General features: G+C 38.5%; 1 protein-coding gene across 1 annotated transcript; it reads right to left on the bottom strand.

The window, feature by feature from the left end:
- Nucleotides 1-1,776: 1,776 nt before the first annotated feature.
- On the bottom strand, nt 1,777-16,598 carry LOC136253132 (uncharacterized). The gene is made up of 9 exons (XM_066045752.1): nt 15,466-16,598; nt 12,029-12,153; nt 11,171-11,496; nt 6,413-6,486; nt 5,560-5,665; nt 4,553-4,776; nt 3,575-3,795; nt 3,439-3,520; nt 1,777-2,386 (listed from the first exon to the last, which is right to left on the bottom strand). Exons 1-9 carry the CDS (start codon nt 15,661-15,663, stop codon nt 2,018-2,020), a joined length of 1,725 nt encoding a protein of 574 aa, XP_065901824.1. The 5' UTR covers nt 15,664-16,598; the 3' UTR covers nt 1,777-2,017.
- Between the last annotated feature and the right edge of the window lie 4,925 nt (nt 16,599-21,523).

Below are 21,523 nucleotides of genomic sequence, written 5' to 3'. Positions count from 1 at the left end.
GCTTACATGTCTGGTTGATGTACATGTACTGATAGTACATTTGATAAACTTGTCTCACCACTATTATGTTTACTGTGTTTGTTACAAGCCTTGATTATTGCATTTTGAAAGAATCATTACACCACAGCATCGAGTGTTATGAAGATGACGTTGACTATAGAGCTGAAACAAACAGGTATTCTGTATACCAGTGTGTGGCAATGACCATGATACAACAAGATATCGAGATTGGGAGAATGGGCTGGAGCAGTGTAGCCTTGTAACCTGACCCTTAATCTGTCACATCAGATCACATGACCCTCAAACAATGGGTCATGGTAAATGTGTACCTCAACATCTATGATAAAGCTCAGGCTGGTATATTTGGTGGTATGCCTATTTACCCCACACCAGCTGCCCTATATTATCCCTCCTAACTGATATGCTACAGCGCAGCTCATGTCCCACTAACCAGCTGTAGTTTGGTACTATGAGTGGAAAGAAAGAGATGGGGAAGGACCGACCTTTGGTGGGATAAAATGTTTCCAGCACAGCAAACAGTTAGTGATACTGCTGCTCCTTTGCTACCCTGCTATAGCATAGAATAATCTAAAACAGGCAGGCTGCTACATATGGTATTACCCCAAACCTGTTGTTGATACTCTCTTATGAATACCACCATGCATAGTGATCAAGCTAACCCAATTGTTTAGTTATTTACTGAATAGTGCATAGTGTTCAATGCTAGTTCCCATCGACTGATGTTGTTATGGCCACTTAACCTTCAATTAAACTTGTAATATGCAACAGGTCTGAACAAGTGATAAAAATATACACAACTTATAATTGACAAACAAACTACAAATTAGTTACAGAATAAGTTAGAATACACACTATTATAAACCAATTACATTGTGTGTGGTGTCTTCCCATAATCTCCAGAATACCGACAATTGCTAGAAATAAAAGACCACTAAACACCTTACAGAAATTGGATAATTAAATTCAGCAAATAATCAACACTATTGCAGTAGTGGAGTAAGAAAGGCATTGGACACAAAGTTAAGTCAATGATGCATTGTATTGCAGCTGTTGTGGTTGGTGAAAAGGCACATCTTAGGCCTTAGCAAGTTAGTCAATACAAATTCTTTAAAAGTTAAAGTTTAATAACTTCCCAGAAGCATTTTGGGTCACTCTGAAATCACGCTAATTTTCCATTGACATTGTAAGGCAGAAAAGCGACAATCTACATCATCGTTACTGAGCAAATGACAATGCTCAATTGATGATTTGATTATCCATATGGTGCAGTACACACATAGCTGACAATAGACTTACCTCGGTATCCACATGATCCCAATTGCTATGAATCAACATCTGTCTGCCACTAGCACCTAATATAAAGAGGAACATTCACCATTTGTGACAGCAGTTGCTGGTCTTAACTGAAAATCAACACAATACGAAGGTGATTTGTGAACAGTAAATAACATGTCCGTTGTTGGAAACTTTAATAAATATGGGACACCTTTTAATGATTAATGGTACACACCATATATTATAGCCCCTTCCTAAAGAAATCTGAACATTTTATTGCATGGATAATGGATATCCTACCATGTTTAATATAGTAGACAATAGTAACACATTATTATTTGTTAAAAGATAAATGTATCACTCATTTCTACCTACATTAATATACCTTGTAGTAGATACTATGCTGCTACGTAGAACAAAAATACTTGACAATTCACAACCAAGGTTATAACAAGTAGCTCCACTAATGACTGCACCAAATTAAAAACAGACAATATTATATAGTGGGAATTACTATTTTACCAAATTTTGAGCAAAAATGGGCAATTATTTGTAAATTCTGCCTATTGCACGTTGAAATTAAGCAATTTTGTTTGAAATTTGCAGGAGTACCGTCAAAATCAACAATTAAGTACTAAATTTTGTAATTTAGTTAAATTTCAAAATGCAGCAAATTTTATTCAAAATTTCAGCATCAAAAAACATTCAACAAAAACAAGTGCTATACGAATTCCGCTGTTACATAATTTTCTTTCATCATTATAATATCTTCACTGGATAATTCCATCGATGGTGACAATGATATTTTTCCAACCACTGCTCGCTTTGGAAATTCTTCAGTTACAATTTTGTTGCGACGTCCTCTCCAAAACTTGAATTTCTCATCGTAGTCTCCCTCGAGCCATCCCACCTTGATAACTGTAGTGCCTATACTGGCAACTTTACCAACTTGTGGTAAAAATTCCTTGTATCTTTGGCACTTCAAATAAACATAGTCACCGACTTCATATGGAGACGGAGCAATACTTTCTGGTTCTGTAGGTATAGTGTCTGGGCCTTTACGAGCAGGTTTCTTTTTTCCAATTTGTATCTGTAACAAAACAAAACAGATTCTTTTGGTAGCAAGTTACATATAATATGAGTGCTTGCATGCAGACCTGAAAATTCAGTTCCTTAAAATATCTTTAGAACTGAAAATTCAGTTTGCTCAAGAAATATTAGAACTGAAATTTCAGTTCGTTCAAGAAATATTAGAACTGAAAATTCAGTTCGTTCAAGAAATATTAGAACTGAAAATTCAGTTTGTTCAAGAAATATTAGAACTGAAATTTCAGTCAGTTCAAGAAATATTAGAACTGAAAATTCAGTTTGTTCAAGAAATATTAGAACTGAAAATTCAGTTTGTTCAATGTATTTTAGAACTGAAAATTCAGCTAAAACTGGTACTGGTGATAAAGCATAACCAGTGTGACGACATTCCGTAAGTTTCTTGAATCAAAACATTCCGTAAGTTTCTTTTGCCGTTCATGACTGGAACGGCAAAAGGGAAAATATGAGACACTACTTTCAATTAAAGCAAGAGTAAATTTACTCTTCATAATACATGTAGTAACATACAAAGTTTTAAATCCCTTTATTTTATAATGTATTTCGTAAATCATGATGTACTTGCTTTAGTGGCAAGGCCTACTACGCTGGTTATAATTGCAGAACACCTGAATGGTCCACTAGGAAAGTTCACCTTAAATAGCCTGCACGTGCATGGAGTTGCTGCACCTGCTTCTAAACTTAAAAAAGAACCCCACCTTCAAGCCAATGTTTTCCTAAGGAAACAATCATGATCATTATACACTTCGTTTAGCATTTAATTATTCTTTGTATACAGGTTGCTTTTAATACTTAATGGTTTGCTCATGTGGGTGCATACAGACAAACAAAGATAGGTAGGTAGGTAGGTGGGTACCCACTACCTACCTACCCACACACATACATCCAATTTTAGAAACAATTACAGCAAACTAGGTGGCCCACGGCCAGCTGTAGGCAAGCGTCTGGTTTAAAAGTGGTTCTAAAACACTAAATTTCAAAAATGGGAAACCATGATTAAATAAGGTTGAATTGGTAACAATTACATATACTGACCGGACGATGATTAGTATATTTGGAAGCATAGTTCTGAATCCTTGGATTAACTGGCACATCTATAGTACTGGACGCTGTAAACCTGAAATACATATAAATAATACATAAGCAATCTTTTTGAGGAGGTGCAACACACCGTTCATCTACCATTGTTATGCTGTCTAAAATCCAACCAGAACTTTGTGGGGTGCTTCCAAAACGGTTTTCAATCCCTGAAATGTCTTCCTTCCATTGAACTAAATCATCTGATTTTATAGCTCCAGCAATTTCATACTTCACAATATCCTTCTTCAGCTGTCCCAAATCTTGCTTGGCCAATGATGGCTGGATAAGCTCTGGTCTTCCGGTTGGTACAGACTGAAAACCACCAGTAAACCATAAATAATACCTTGGAATTACTCTCACAAGTTTATAAAATAGTCTATTTATATATACAACAGGGATGACTGCAAAAGGTAACAATATAATAAAAATTTCCCAGAAATTCCTGAATGGTGGCCTAATCTTTTCATAATTGATGTGCATGCTGCCTTTTATATTTGAGTATACTGTATGTAAGTGACATATATGTGCTGGTCAGATTTAAGAAGGTACTAGTCAGGTTTTAGAGGTAGTGATCATTTTGACCACTACTGACCAGTGTGGACAGAACCCTGGTAATTATATATCCACATGAGTGAACTATATACACAAAAGAACAGTTTGTTTTAATCTGAAACAGCTTCCCTAGCTAATACATAACAATAGCACTACATATAGTAGCTTCTATTTGCATTTTATCTGTTGTATTTTTTGTAGGATCAAAGTTCAAACTGGATTCACAGCAGTTTTACAAGATGATGGATATACTTATTGTCAGTGAGATTTCATTGCAGAGGTTGCCAAACTCTCCCCGCAGAATTCTGCTACAGCAGACCCATCTTAAGTGGTCGCCTTTGAGTCACAATTCATATAGGCAGGTGGCTGTATTAATTTGGGAATACAGACAGGTGCCCTTTCTATATAGACAGCCATTAAGACAGGTTCCAATGTATGTTGTCACACATGTATCACAATTAATGCACATTCATTTAGACACAATGAATTGGAGGTATATGTGGGAATATGCACTTACTTTTAAAAGGACACAATTACCAATCCAATCATTATGTGACCAAAACTTGTACTGCATCACGGCTTTCCCTGATCCATCCTTTTTGAACATAAAAATGTGTGGCTCAGTGTGGTAGTGGATTTCTTCAAGATGAGGAGCAATCCACTCCCTGATGTTATATACTTCTTCTACCACAGACGCATGGACCACATCTGGATTACTTCTTTTCGCTGACTCTAGCATTGCTACAACCAAAAAAGTGCACGTATGATTCATGACATGACACATTCTGGTGATATTCTTGAAAGAAACCTTAAAAGTAAAATTTGAACTTTCTAACACAACAAATACTCAGGGACGACGACATTTTGCCATATACTTTATAGTCCCAGTAAACCATGAAATCTACTGCTCTATTTCATGTCCAAAATGGTAGGTCACTAGTATAGAAATCTTTATAATTACCTAGCACCACCCATATTCTTAGTCACTAGTATTAATTCAACCAAATCTGGTATCTACAACTTTGCAGAGAAGACTGTAGGTTGAGTAAAACCAACTAAAAGATACAAAAACTTCCCAGTACACACATGTACAAAGGTTCCAAATGTTCATTCCAGTCCTGGACATCCAAGGCGTAAACACACACACACACACACACACACACACACACACACACACACACACACACACACACACACACACACACACACACACACACACACACACACACACACACACACACACACACACACTGCTTCTGGAGTTAACATTAGGTGCCCCAGCTACCCCAACACCAGCTGGGTAGGCTGGAGTGGTTTCTTGGTCAAGGAAACAACACAAAACACACAATTAGCTGTACCAAGTGGGTGCATGCCTGGCTTGAAACATATAAAAGTTGTGGCTTTGCAAGACTATATTTGATCACAGGTTAGTTTTGATGGCAGTAACCCACTACTAAAACATTATACACTATTGTTGTAGGTATATGAGCAACATCAGGTTTACTACAGTGTACACATATTTACCAGCTATTGTACTTGCTGAATTTTTGCTTAAATATTGAGATAGTCGACTGAACCGTTGATCTACGTCCTCGTGGGTATGACCCACCATTAAAAATCCAAGTTCAATCTGAAACAGATGTAAAAAATCATTAAATTCTATAGGTACGGAGCAGCATTGAAACTGGGTTGGGTCATCCGGGTCATATTTTATCTGGATCATCCAGGTCTGACCTGCTTGAGTGGGTCAGAACGTACGAAAAAATTAGAATTTCACAATAGAAAAGTGTAATGTAGTATACTGTTGTACTCCTAATCCTTCTTGAGCCACGCCCACTTATTCTAATTCCATTTACTGCCTGCAAGAACAGCAGAGCCATGCCCCTTATTTTGTATGTGAATATACGCTAACAAAATTGCATATTTGCTGTTTGCAGACTATATATTGAGCCACACCCACTAATCACTGGAGTTAAAATACTCTGCCCTTACAGCAAATTAGTTTTCGTGTATAATACAGCTGCATAAATCATGGTAGCCATGCATTTATTGGTATTAGTGCATGCTACTGCTGCTATAAATCTAGCGTGCTCAATTGCCCGATGCCACCAGAAGCACATGGCACTTGACTCAATTTTATTGATCCGGGTCACATCCAGGTCAGCAGTCGTGGCCCAGTTTCAATGCTGATATGGAGCATGGCTATACTCTACTATACGTCTCATATCATAAAGACATAATAAATAACAACACACAAATGTTTTGTTCTCTATAGCCATAGTTTGCATACATACAGTGCAAATTTGCAAGTAATGCTATAAAATTAATATGTATGATGTATGTACACATGTATGCAGTAAAAATAAATAAAACTTACTTCTTTAAAGATGTTCTTTTCTACTAAATATGCCATAAATCCATAAACATATTTGTTCTTATTTTCCCGAACACCTATAAAATAAATGCTTGTAGTGATAAATGCTTCAAAAGAATAATACAAGGAACTGCCTATAAGAATGTGTCGTCAGAACCAGCCATCCTCAGATAAGAGTAAGGACATCTTAACTTGGCCTGTGCAAAGGAAGGACCTTCGCAGACTTCTAGGCCTTGCAATTTTTTACACCATATTATTCCGCAAGTACACATAGCCAGCTCCCTCAATGCACCCACAGACAAAAACGTAATAACTAGGAGGGTGCACATCAACAAGCTCTCCACACTTTAAAACATGCCCTAGTTAGCCCTCCTGTACTCAATTACCTAACAAAACATGACACGTTTGTGCCTATGACCAATGCATCAGACACTGGTGTTGGTGCAGCCCTTTCCCCAGCCAGGGCACAGTGATTGAATATGCCAGCCGAGCACTGACCAAAGCAGAACCACCACTGAGAAGGTGTGTCCATCTATTGTCTGGGAAATCCACAAGTTACAATACTATCGTACATTTGGTGATTGAGATAGATCACAAACCCTTAGAGTGGCTACAGTCAAAGTGATCTAGTTATGAAGTGGAAAACATTGACATATTTAAATCTATGCTACGTAACTATTATTTGGCAATCAATAACTGACATTATTGTATTATATTATCATGAACCACGATAGTGGATTCATAATAGGGATCGCCCATGTTTTTTGTTGCAAAAACTCTAATAGAACATACACCTAAAACCCACCTTGAAAAGCATTCTTTAGGCTAAAACCAACCTCTAGTGGTTCTTTACAAGGAATATAGGTCCCCTAGTTAGTAAAAAAGGAAGCAGAATGTGAATATCAGCCAAAACTGAAATTTGCCATTTTGTTCATATTTTCATCTTCATATTCATAATATTCTTTCACAGGCATAACTCATTTTAGAAGCAGAGTATTGAAATATAAAGTAGCTATATAGGCTTGTTAAGTGGATTAGTGTGTGTCTGTGAGTTATTTTCGACTTCATTTTCAAGCTGGAACAGCCCAAACGGGACCGCTTCTTCTTGCTCAGACGCCATTGCCCGTACGAGAAGCCATACAATGCCGCTCTTATCAATGGATTTGTGGCATGAATGAGTTAGTTTTTTGCTAGATCTGTTGTATTAAAGATTAATACAGCCGAGGAAGCTTATTTTGTGAGCAAGAGACTGTTTTTAGGTGGTTTTTCTTGCCTATGGTTTGTGTACGTGCGCGGGTACTGAGCGCGCGATCATGGCAAGGATTTATCAACCTTTGATAAACTGTACTGAGACATTCTGCATCGCTTTTATGGGTGAATACAAAGAATGATACAACAGTTCACTCGTGATAAAGCCTCTCACCTTGCGCCAACTACTGGGTTGGATTTCTTTCTTAGTTTCAATGGAATGTTGTGGTCACTAACTTGTGGTGCCACATTAGCTAATTGTCTGCAGCTGGTTAGCTTCCTGTTAAAATTACTGAACTTGAAGCAAGCTCAACAGCGATCATCCAGATTATAAGCTGGTGCTGTAGCACAGACTTTGCTTAATAACAAAAAACATCAAAGTTCATGCATCCAAGTACCTATAGCTGCATGCAGCTAACTACAAAATGTTTATTCTCCACTCTGCCATGAGTTTGCTTCGAGATTACACGATTGCTTGTGACTATCCGTGTGTGTGTGTGTGTGTGTGTGTGTGTGTGTGTGTGTGTGTGTGTGTGTGTGTGTGTGTGTGTGTGTGTGTGTGTGTGTGTGTGTGTGTGTATGTGTGTGAATACTAAACATAAAATATACTACCCTAGATATTTGTCATTTATGGACACGCACAAACTGCTAATTGGTGTAGCTACAGTACATGCGTGTCCAAAGTGTATCCGTGGGCGTGTGCATTTAATGTAAGTACATGTATGTGAGTGTGTGCATGCACACCTACAAGTTAATCCATAAATGGATTAAGAAAAAAGTACGTAAACTAGAAATAATAAAAAATTAAAATTTTCAAACAAGGAATAGGCCTAGATCGCTGAAAAAGCCAGCAAACAAGAAGGGATCGCTGGGGTGGTAATGTTATCCACAAATCCCTATTTTGATTCAATTAACCTAAAATGAATTACATGATGCAATTAACACTTGACGTGGAGAGGCTTTAGTAGTCCACAAGAAAAAATTTCCTATACTGAGTCAATAGGGATTTGTGGATAACATTATCACCTCAGCGATCCCTTCTTGTTTGCTGGCTTTTATAGCGATCCCTAATCCTTGTTTGAAAATTTAAATTTTTTATTATTTCTAGTATCTGTATATATTCCTCTGTTTGTGAAGTTTTCACAGAAATCAAATCAAAAAATGCACACTTGAGAGGTGCATGGTTCTTGCAGTTGCGAGGACTCAATTTTTTGAGTTAGGAGGGATCCTGTAATCAACATGCTGCTGCGCTTTCCCCGTAAACCTGTTACCATGGTAGCCATCAGTAATGAACTAGCACCAATGTGCTCGCAGCAGCTCAGAGGTCAGACCCAGCCCTCTCTATAGTCCTTCAGCAAATGACAATACTGTTATCCACCAGCAACTGGAGAAAATTCCCTCTCAAGAGGTATCAACAGATCTGGTGCCAGTTGACCATGCATGACTCTGTGCTGTAGTAAAGTCTATACCTACAGTACCATGTAAGAAGAAAAGTTCCTCCTGATAGCGCTAAAGTCTCTACAGAGACAGCTATTGATGAATGCCCGCGATAAAGCTGGACACCAAGGAGCGGACAGAATGATGGCAAGACTCTATGAAGCAGCATAATGGGTAAGAATGTAATGCCACCTGTCAATGGACTAAGGCAGCAAGCAGGCATCCAGCTCTACTGCAGCCAGTGGTAGCAGCAGGCCATGGGAACTTGTGGCAGCTGATATTCCTAAGTTGCCAATGTCACGTCAAGGAAGCCAATACATGGTCATTGCACAAGATCATTTCTCAAAGTGGCCTTTACTGTACCCTTATCCGATCAGACAGCAGTAAGATAGTGCAGGCCTCACATTAATTGGACCCCCTCAGAAGCTACACTCTGACCAGGGCAGGAATTTTGAGAGCCTGATACTTGAGAGAAGTATGCAAAGTAGTGATGTGTGATAATAATTTTTGAACACTATCGACTATCATGATAATTTTGTCATGATCGATAATATAATAATAATAATAATAATATCACTGGTGTACATATGCCCATGCTTTTGAGCAAGAAGGCTGAAACATCTACATTTACGTAAAATTCTACCAACACGTAAACAAGGGTTCATAACTCCTATGTCCTTTATGCCAGCAAAGATACTCTTACTAATCATTAACAGACAAATCCATTGGTCACTTAGATCTGTTTACTGAATATGAGTATGATTCTTCTTGTGACATGCATTTTCTACAATACCGTAGACTCTGGTTGTTATGTGCATACGTATAATAAAAGTTTGCCAAAAAAATATTGAATTAGGATATACCTGTTACGTGCATGTGCTTGCCTAATAGAGAAGTTCATCATGAATTTGTTCTGTTAGGGTGGTGCAGTTCACAGTCAATTTGCAGTTTGTGTGCAAATCCGTCATGAAGAGCATGAATTTATAGCTGAGGTGACAGCATTTCTCTAGTGAAAGGTACACTACTAGTTATATCAATGGTAACGCCTCCAATAATCCTGTAAACTTTGAGCCTCAAAGTGTAAGCGAGCCCTTTGCATTTCTTTTTTTTTTGCACAGCTGTAACTAGCACGGAAACTTTGTGTTCATAAATGCTCTTATCAACCATGGTTAATTAACAGAACCGAAGGTGCACTTAACAAACAATATGTGGTTAATATATGTGACCCGCTGAGCAAAAACCCGACTAGTTTGCATTTTTCTCAAACTTCAGTTTATGTCTTCTTGGTTATCTAGAGGGAAAAAACAATGGGCTGCCAAAGTTATAGCTTCATCTGATGAATAGTTGTGGAGTTATAGCGATAGACAGCAGGAAGAGCAAAATAGTCGATTTGTACTGTGCTTATACGGATAAAAAATTACAGGCACTTGTTTAATCCATCATAACTCGAGAAAGAAATAAGCTACGGAGATGGGACTTGGCTCATTCTCTTCCTTATGAAATGGGGCACCTAGTAAGGTAAACTAGTAAGCCTACAGACTCACAGATTTAAGCATGAGCGCTGTTTAAGCTTAAAAATGGCGATGTGACGGCCGTTTTTACCGCAACGGCAACTAACGATCATAACTCACCTTTGCGTCATGGCACTGAAACAAAACAAAGATACTCTTACTCACCATTAACTGGGGAATCCGTTCGTCACTTAGTTATCTCGATTTGAGCTTTGTTTCACTGTTCACTGAATGGTTTAAAATTTGCGTAAAATTATTTTTGCAGTACGCATTTTTACCCAATGTATTTCAATGGGATTTATCTCAAAATCAGAATTATGCAAACTAGTCGGGTTTTCGCTCAGCGGGTCACATATACATGCCCTTAACAAACCAGAGTCTATAGTATAACTCCAGTACAGTGTGGCTTATCCCACAAACAAACTAGTCAGGTTGTTGATTGGAGGATCACATATGATACACCATAATGCACTGTAGGTAAACATACACACGCACGCACGCATGCACGCACGCACGCACACACACACTGTACAGCACAATATGTTTTATAACACATTGCACTTACAATTGTCCATTTGAATAAAAAGCTTGCATGGGAGCCTCCTTGAGTTTAAAATCTCTTTTAGTACAAACAATATGGCTGTAAGTGTTAAATTTGCATCGTGCGGGAACTGCAAATAGTCGAACAAGCAGTGGTGTCCTAGGCCATGAACCACAACACCGGTTAAATGAGTCCTTAGTTTCCAAAGGTTCTGGCAACTCTTCGGCACGCTAATAAGACTAGGAATGTTTGTCTTGTTCTGATCCATTCCATCAATAATCAATGACAAGCATCCCCCAGTAATTTCTGCTCCTGCCAATTGATTTCTTCGGTATCTTTGACGTTCTTGGCTACAATATAAACAGTTTACAGTTATAAATTTACACAAATGATAAACTTTAACAATAATAAACATAGTAGGGATGAAGTAGCGTGCAGATTAATGTACACATGCGTATTGTAATGACATAGAAACATGCAGACATCAATTTTAGTGCTGTTTTGATAATAATTGTCGCTTGGAATGTGGAAAAGTTCTTTGATCTTGAATACCTTTTGTTCTCTCCATTCCATCAACCCTTGTAAGCTTTCACAAACATAATATACAGGAATTCACATAGCAAACTCCAGTACACACTTGTCAGTTTATGCTTAATTTCCACATTTTTAGTTTAGTTCAGTTGAAGTTCTACAGTGACCAGCACTGACCAGCACTGAAGGTCTGACAGCAACATGTGCTGCAGTCTTAACCTAACTACATATGGGGACTGAAATAGAAAAGGGCTAAAGTAGGAAAAAATCCCTCCAACCTGGGGCCACACTTAGTGTTATATAGTACATATACAGATAATGGTAAATAAAGTAATCCTAATTAAAGCTTACTCTTGTAAATTGACATGATCCTTTAGAATTTCTTCAAGCTTCTTTCGCTCTTCAATTGATGTGGTTGGCTTGCTGGACTCAAGTTTAAGCAGGATACAAAAGTCACACTTGCTGAATCTACATTGCTACATATAATGCAAAAAAAAATTCATTCAAAAAGTATACTGTGAAAGAGGGACCACATAACTAGCTACAGAGATAATTATCACATTTATGACATTGGAAGCAGCCCTTGTATCATACAGTACGATAGTAACTGTATATTAGGGATCACCAAGGTTTGGGGTTTCTTGCCCTATAAATATCACCCAAAACCAGCCTAATATTAACTTTCTGACGGCTTAGCAGTATTGGTTAGGCATAGCCAAGCTCAAAAATGTCTTTAGATCAACTCTAAAACGTTCCATCAAGTTGCTATGAAATTTTAAAAATGTCATATTTAACCTAATTTTCTACTGACTGACTAACTTACTAACTTACTTACTAATGCCTTCAGACAAGCGTAACTCGATAACGGCTAAGGCTACAGGCCTGATTTCTTCACTGCTCGACGTCGCTTCATCCCGAGCCGTGCCTTTTCGCTAACCGCAGCAGCTACAATGCATGCATCATGGTGCTACCTTTGTCCTTCTTAAAGATCCTTTGTACCCAGTTCCTTTCTCCAGTACTGCATAAGTGACGATTTGCGGTACGCGCGTAATGGCTTCAGTGCGAGCATTATATAAGGCTTCAATGTAAGACTTAGAATACTCAGGCATTTTACACTACTCTTTGGTATATAGGTGTTCCAACATACAATTAACCTCGCTGGTAGCTGAAAACAGAGGATAATGGTGTCTCTCGCTTTACACTAATAGACATTAGAGGCGCCTAAGGCATTTACGGGCCTCTAATATTTATGCACTAACAACTGCTGGGGCGTGCGTTTTGGCAAGCGATTTTTCCGTATTTTCTGTAGTAGCAGAGGATCATTGCGGAGGTACTTTTCAAGCTGTTTCCCATTTATAATGAGCTAAATTTAGTTAAACATAAGGTGCACTGGCTTAGAAAATTTTTCACTGCGTAATTTTTGGGGCGCGCACTAGGGCGTGCCATCCTTTCTTCAGAAGCGGTAGGCGCGAGTTAATTAATGATAATTATGTTTCAAAAAAGTTAACAAACAAGTGTAAGCAAAAATTAGTAATTTTACATCCAATTAGGGATCATAGTAATAAAAAGTAAAGAAACAAGGTGGTTGCCTATATGCCTGCAGATATACTAGTGGAAATTTAATCCCTAATTCAGTCTATAGCTGTACAACAGAGATTCTGCAGACTGAATTACGGATTAAATTTCCACTACTATATTTGCAGGCATATAGGCAACCACCTTGTTTCTTTACTTTTTATTACTATGATCCCTAATTGGATGTAAAATTATTAATTTTTGCTTACACTTGTGTAACTATAATTGACCCAAAAAAAATGAAAGTGGCAGCAGTCAACAAGTACTACGTAAGGAGACTATAGGTTTAATCTTATCAGCACCAATTAAATCACCAATCAGCAGTTCTGTATAGGTTGAGATAAAATTGTTCATACTGCTCACATCATAGTATACAAGTTTAAGAAAAAATAGGAATTTTCAGTATGAGTAGGGACTGCAACAGAGGAGGTTGGATGCGTTCACGTGAGCTGTATATTTTCAATGAAAATCTTCGTTTCAAGATGTTTATAGTAAAACTATAGTGCAATTGAAAGTTTATATATTTCTAAACGCAACGGCATTGATTGTGAACCCCGGTGAACCCCACCAATTAAGCTGGTAACAAAGCTTGAATTGTAAGCGCCACTAAAACAAATTACGCACAATAACGTTTATTGAGGAGGGTAATACAACGATCGCAGTGTATAACACAGTGAAGGGTTGCTGTTCATTATAGAAAGCGCACGTGGTAAGTCTGGTGCAGTACTTGTATGAATCAAATTGCAATTTATTAAATTTCACCCCGAAACCCGAGTGCTTTCAGAAACAAAGTACGTTGCCTTGAAGCTTACGTGAAGCATGATCTAATGAACCCCACTGTTTTTCAGTTTAGTATTGCGTTATTGTGAGTCACATGAAATGCCAGACAGCCTCCTCTGGGACTGCAATAAAAGGCACTGAAACAAGCTGTTGAAGCAAAACACAACTCAACAACTGAATGCATGCATTTTAATCCCTACTTTAGCAGTGCATTTGAAAATTCCTAATTCCTACTCATACTGAAAATTCCTATTTTTACTTACACTTGTTTGTGTACTTTTTATAAATGAAATTACTTGCAGTAGTAACTAAACATTTTTATCTTGTTTCACTATAAATACGAAACAAGTGCCTCTAGAAATAATTCTCGAAGAACTGCCTTGAGCTATCCAACTTGGTTTGAGATCCAATTCGCCACTGTGGAAGATGTTGAACAGGCAGCAGCACATCTCATGGTGTATCTCTAATAAAATCACGTGAGTGTTACAATACTGTCACATCACACGTGTTGATTGTGCGGTGATGGTGCATGACCTCTGATGGAAGCCGTACGGATGAGCAATGGCCACCATAAAGAAGGATCAAAGCTAAAACCGTAAAAGTAATGCATACACGTAGGCATTTAATATCATGGAAGGTTTTTTCGCCATGAAATCTAAGCATTTCCGCCCAAAGGAGTAAGGCTGTGGCTGTAGCCAAATTTGCGCTATGCTTGACTGAACGCATCAGGCAGGTAGGCAGTCAGTCAGTAGGAAAATTCGCTAAAAATAAAGTATTTTAAAAATTTCATAGTACCTCATCGAAAACGCTTCTGGTTGTTCTGAAGAGACGTTTTGGCTTGTTTATGCCTGACCAATATTACCAAGTCATTGTGAAGGATTTGTGAAGACGATTTTAGGTTGATTTCTTCGTGGACAATGCCCACCAACCATTGATGTCCATACTATACAGTACTATCGTACTGTATGATACAGTACTATCGTACTGTATGATGAGCCGACTACTAACTATAACATACAGTAGTATGCAAATGCACAAGACAACAGGGACAATCACAAAATCAGCTAAGCAGTCTTAAGGTGAAAAATAGTAAAAATGAAGGCATATCACACATGACATGGTCAAACATGCAAGCAGATGTACACAACTTATTTAAATAAATTAAAGTATGCAGGGCCTTGTTTTGGTAACAATGATGGATAGAATATCTACAAAAGTATTCATATACCTTAAGAGAGAGAAATAAATTATAAGGAAAACATTTCAAGAATACCCTTTCTTGATTAGACAAGAGATCATGCCTAATAAAAATTGACCTGTAGATGACAACACGTTAACACAGTCTAGCCCATAATCACACAACCTATATTTCGCTTAATCCAGAGTATGTATCTCAGTATCTATGATGTTCGGTATATGATATACAAACAAACCTTTGGAATGGATACATTCTTAAACTCTTCTCTAAACAGCTTGTTGAATTGTGACAGACAAATGGCTTTGGAGGTGTCTCCGTGATAGAGTTGCTCTATCAAAATTTCATGAATACGCTTTTCAGTTAAACAGGTTGGTAATAAGATTGACTCCTTATCTGGACGCTTATCTCCAACTTTGTTGAAGTAATGCTCCATCCATGCTAAAGCATCCTTCGTCTTGGTAGACAATGACCTCCTTCGTTTTAGTTGCACAGCATTGCTTGTATCACCAAATTCAACAAATAGCTGGCAAAGCCTATAGAACCTGGATGCACTCAGAGAAAGTACAGTGAGCCACACCTTTAGGCAAACCGGCTTTCCTCTAACAATGTATAATGTGTTTTTTATATCCTTTGATCCATCTGAACTAGAAGGGCAGTGGGTGCCAAAGTATTAGCTTATCCAATTGTTCTGCTCTGGTTGCGTCTTGCCATCAAATCCGCAGTGATCAGACAGGATGTCATATTCAGTTAGTCCATGCTGCGTGGTAGCACACTTCTCCTTACAGCCATTAAGGTTCACAACATTACTGAGTTTCCACACACTTAAATCACCTGCTGTGCAACGCTCATGCTCTTCAGTGGCATCAATTGTATGCTCTTCAGTGGCATTGATTGTTTGCTGTTTACGCTGCTTCTTCACAGGCGTGCTGCTTTGAAGTGGAGCAAACCTCTTTCCGCCATTTGTAGGTAGAGTTAAAGCTACGGTTGTGTTTTCACAGCTGCAACTACCTGTTGCATTTGTTCTCGAGGGATTCAATTCAGCTTGGTCATTTGGTACTATTTTTGAGGGTGACTTGAGAGTACTATTCACGCGTAAAACTGAATTCTTATCGCCTTCATCTTCGCTGTGAACTACTGGCTCGATAAAGATCGGTAAACTAGTATCACTTTCCGATTCTTCGACAAATATTGGAAATCCATTGTTGCTAAACTGCTGTCCGTCACATATTCTTTGGTTGGACAGGACTGAAGACCACATGACTTCGAATCACCGAAGAATATTGGAAGTTCGTTGGTGTCGCTATCACTCAAAGTGATGTCCATACCGCCACGAAATTGTACACACCAGTAGTCAAGTACACGAGGAGATCACGTGATTGCCTTAATTAGGGCCTGGCACAAAATGCCTGCCTACTCGTGTTTAACTTGGGTTTGCTCAGCCATACAGCCTTCTAGGAAGATGAAACTCGCTATGGTGTTTGTTCATACGATGACCAACGTAAAACCTTAGTTTTATGGTGCGCGTTAAGTTTAAGTGAGTTTTGTGTCGTTTTTTAGACCTGTGATGTATGTAGAATACTTCGAAACTTAAAAAAAAAAACAGTGTCGGATGGAAGGCATTCACCAGTGCTTATTTATTTGGCTTTAAGTCCAGCACATTTGCCTCTTGTGCTGGGGGTGGTAGGCAAGGGCATTCCATCTAGCCCGGGAAAAAATTTATTTGGCTTTTCAGCATGGGTACAACTACAGTGATTATGTGTACAGCTTAGTTTGAACCACACAGTTGCTTTGTGTGGAGTAGTGATTTTCAGCTACACAGCAATTTGTAATGGCTATGGTCACCATCCTCAAACTATCAGCCACTTCAAAGGCGGCATAACAATGACATAATTGAAACCACAACGCCACCTAAGGTACTTTGGATCTTTCTGAAACCTCTACTTGGGTTGTTTAATTACCTTTTAAAGTTGATTAGCACCCAATCTTGACTCACCTGGTATTACTACTTGCCAGTGATCCACCATGATATGTGTGCAATAGGTGAAATATTTTTGCCCGCCACAAGGCATTCAAAGATCACTGAGATTCAACAAACCCCAAAAGTACTCTCAATACTTGTACAAACTTGCAGCATGGAGCAACTGCCATTTTAGGTCAGTCCAAGGTACTAGCTGGCTTCCTGGATTTATTGACAATGTGCTATTCTTACCTATAAAATGTATGGGGAACCCTGGAGGAAAATGTACCTTTTTCGGTTTTTAAGCTCTGTGCTTGCCAAAGGAGCAAACTCCAACTTAACAAACTATGTAATCATATTCTGAAATCAGCAATCATTACTCTATCAGTTGAGCATATATATTAAGTTTTTTTTCAAAATTTTAAAATCGGGCTGGAATGCCTACCTTAATCTCGTGTCATAATTATTTTTAATGTAGAATATAATTACTTATTCTCGCGGCACTAATTATGTAAAAGTACTACCCTGGTAGCCGATTTCATTACCGTATTCCTTGCTGGGAAGCCTAGTACTAGTATTAGTCCCAGCACGGGCACGCTGGCCAGCCCAGCCTAATGTCAGCACGTGAGAGAATTGTTTTACACGTGCTTAAAGAGAATAGTTCTTGCGCGTCAAAAATTTAAAGAAGAAGTCACGTACATTCTATTTGAGCCAATCAAATCACTTTGTTTCAACTTTTGAATATTTTCGGATGCCATTTCAAGATTAACATTGATTGCTCTACTTTGATTTATGTCTTCATGCGAACCTGACTGTTGTGGTGATTACAGTAAAGCTCTTACAGTGATTTGATTGGCTCGAATTGATTGACTTCCGCTTTTAATTTGTTGACGCGCAAGAACTATTCGATCCTCTGTATTCTCCGGGACGATCACTTCGTCAGATCATAGCGTCTTTTATCTACGGTCAGATTTACTACTAAAGGGTGAACATGTTGTAAAAGAACTTATAATTATATCGTTACAAGCCCACAGAAACGCATCCCTAGAAAGCAGACATTACAACTGAGTTTTAGCACGGAAATTGTAGTGTAGTCGTCTTGTGTATGGTGTAATCTCAAATGTTGATTGTGCAGGGTTTCCAAAATTAGGTCAAATTTGTGCTTATCAACACTGTAGACAATTTTAAGGCTAGTGCACCATTCTTCATGTATTAACAGATAGTGTAGTGTCTCTGTTGAGTGTAATTATTAGTGATTTGCTATGTGAAGCAAATATAATAGTAATGTGTGTAATATGCATATAGGATGTTCTACTGGACACTAAGCAAGTGATCGATGTTGTTCCACTGGATGATAAGCAAGTGATCGATGTTGTTCCACTGGATGATAAGCAAGTGATCGATGTTGTTCCACTGAATGATAAGGAAGTGATCGATGTTGTTCCACTGGATGCTAAGCAAGTGATGTTGTTCCACTGGATGATAAGCAAGTGATCGATGTTGTTCCACTGGATGATAAGCAAGTGATCGATGTTGTTCCACTGGATGCTAAGCAAGTGATGTTGTTCCACGGGTATTCCAGGCAGGCGATGTTGATACTACACTAAGTAAACAAGATAGAAAAATAATTGAGTTTAATAACTTTTTTTTATAACCGAGACATTGCTGTTTCTAAATTGAATACTTTGTATGTATGTACATGATTACTTTAACAACAAAGCCATGTAAGAGCATACATTTAGGAAGGACACAACTAGAATCAAGTATATAACTTTCTTTTACCAGTTTTCCACTACTTATCTTGTATGCCTGATATCACATCACAATTTTAGGGTGAAAGTTTTGATGGTTGAAACATTAAAATAAAGCACCATTCACAATTAACTTTCACCTGGCTGTATAACTTTAGCCATGTGCTCACCTTCGGAAACCACAGGTTGACTGATCTAGTTGCTGAATCTAATATTATCTATGCTACTTTGAGTTCATATCATTCTTCGTTACTTATAGATAGCAAAGTGCATACATAATAAGTTGCACATGTACTATGTATATGGGAGCCATTTAGTGAAGAGCTGTCATGTGTGATCATCATTAATGATCATGATCCATAGACTGTGAGCATGATTAAAGGAAGACAGACAGATTTACCTGCACAGATCAGATTATACGTTCTGTTATTGTAGTATTTGTGTGTTACAAGATAATAGTGAAAATGCATTGAAATAGCATCTAATTTTTAAAAATTTCCTGGGGGGGCATGCCCCCAGACCCCCCTAGAAGGCTCAATGCTTCGCATTTCGGCACACTGCAGTGAGTGTGCCCCCCTTAGCAAAATCCTAGACCCACCCCTGACACTGCCCACATTATATAGCCTTGCCTCCTCCACACATAAATCCTAGTTACACCCCTGATCACGGGTTAATATGAGTCAACCAATGTCATAACACCAGCTGGTTCATGTGACATCACGGGTTGATATGAGTCAACCAATGTCATAACACCAGTTGGTTGATTTGGCAACACAGGTTGATATGAGTCAATCAATTTCATATCACCACCTGATCGATGTTACATCATGGGTTGACATGAGTCAACCAATGTCATAGCATCAGCTGGTTGATATGACATTAGAGGTTGATCATGATATGAGTCAACCAGTGTCATAATACCAGCTGGTTGATATGGCAACATGGGTTGATATGAGTCAATCAATGTCATAACATCAGCTAGTAACAGACGTTGATATGAGTCAACCAATGTCATAACACCAGCTGGTTCATGTGACATCACGGCTTGATATGAGTCAATCAATGTCATAGCACCAGCTGGTTGATGTGGAAACACAGGTTGATAAATGTCATAACATCAGCTAGCAACACAGGTTGATATGAGTCAACCAATTTCATAACACCAGCTGGTTGACGTGACATCACGGGTTGATATGAGTCAACCAATGTCATAACACCAGCTGGTTGATATGGCAACACAGGTAGATATGAGTCAACCAATGTCATAACACCAGCTGGTTCATGTGACATCAGGGGTTGATATGAGTCAACCAATGTCATAACATCAGCTGGTTGACATCACAGGTTGATGCGAGTCAACTAATGTCATAGCATCAGCTGGTTGATGTGACATTAGAGGTTGATATGAGTCAACCAGTGTCATAATACCAGCTGGTTGATATGAGTCAATCAATGTCATAACATCACCTAGCAACACACGTTGATATGAGTCAACCAATGTCATAACACCAGCTGGTTCATGTGACATCACGGGTTGATACGAGTCAATCAATGTCATAACATCAGCTAGCAACACAGGTTGATATGAGTCAACCAATGTCATAACATCAGCTGGTTGATATGGCAACACAGTTTGATATGAGTCAACCAATGTCATAACATCAGCTGGTTGATATGGCAACACAGTTTGATATGAGTCAACCAATGTCATAACACCGTTGGTTGATATGACAACACAGGCTGATACCGTATAGCGGGTTATGTGTGCGAAGTCCAAAGGTTTGCAAAATTTGCAAATGAAGCTCTGACAAGCAATTTTTTTGCTGTAAAATACCTGTAACAAAACATGCAAAAGCTATAACAAATCACTTGTGTCTTGCAAATGTAGCAACCGCAGAAATTTATACTAGAGGCTATTTCAGTAGCCTTGAAAAAATTTGGACTCACAACAAAAACCCGGTGTACGGTACGAGCCAACCGATGTCACAATACCAGCTGGTTGATGTGACATCACCGGTTGATATGAGTCAACCAATGTCACACACATAACCCGCTATACGGTATCAGCCTGTGTTGCCATATCAACCAACGGTGTTATGACATTGGTTGACTCATATCAACCTGTGTTGCCATATCAACCAGCTGGTGTTATGACATTGGTTGACTCATATCAACCTGTGATGTCAACCAGCTGATGTTATGACATTGGTTGACTCATATCAACCTGTGTTGCCATATCAACCAACGGTGTTATGACATTGGTTGACTCCAGTGCCTAACTGGTAAAGTAGATAATAATAACAATAACGACTCATATCAACCTGTGATGTCACATGAACCAGCTGGTGCTATGACATTAGTTGACTTATATCAACGTGTGTTGCCATATCAACCAGCTGGTGTTATGACGTTGGTTGGCTCATATCAACCTGTGTTGCCATATCAACCAGCTGGTGTTATGACATTGGTTGACTCATATCAACCTGTGTTGATATGGCAACAGAGGTTGATATGAGTCAACCAATGTCATAGCACCAGCTGGTTGATGTGATATCACGGGTTGACATGAATCAACCAATGTAGAC

Source organism: Dysidea avara, chromosome 4 (genome assembly GCF_963678975.1).
Source record: "Dysidea avara chromosome 4, odDysAvar1.4, whole genome shotgun sequence".
NCBI classification, from domain to species: Eukaryota; Metazoa; Porifera; class Demospongiae; order Dictyoceratida; family Dysideidae; genus Dysidea; species Dysidea avara.
The sequence above is the reverse complement of the archived record's forward strand: the minus strand, read 5'-3'. Positions and strand labels throughout refer to the sequence as shown.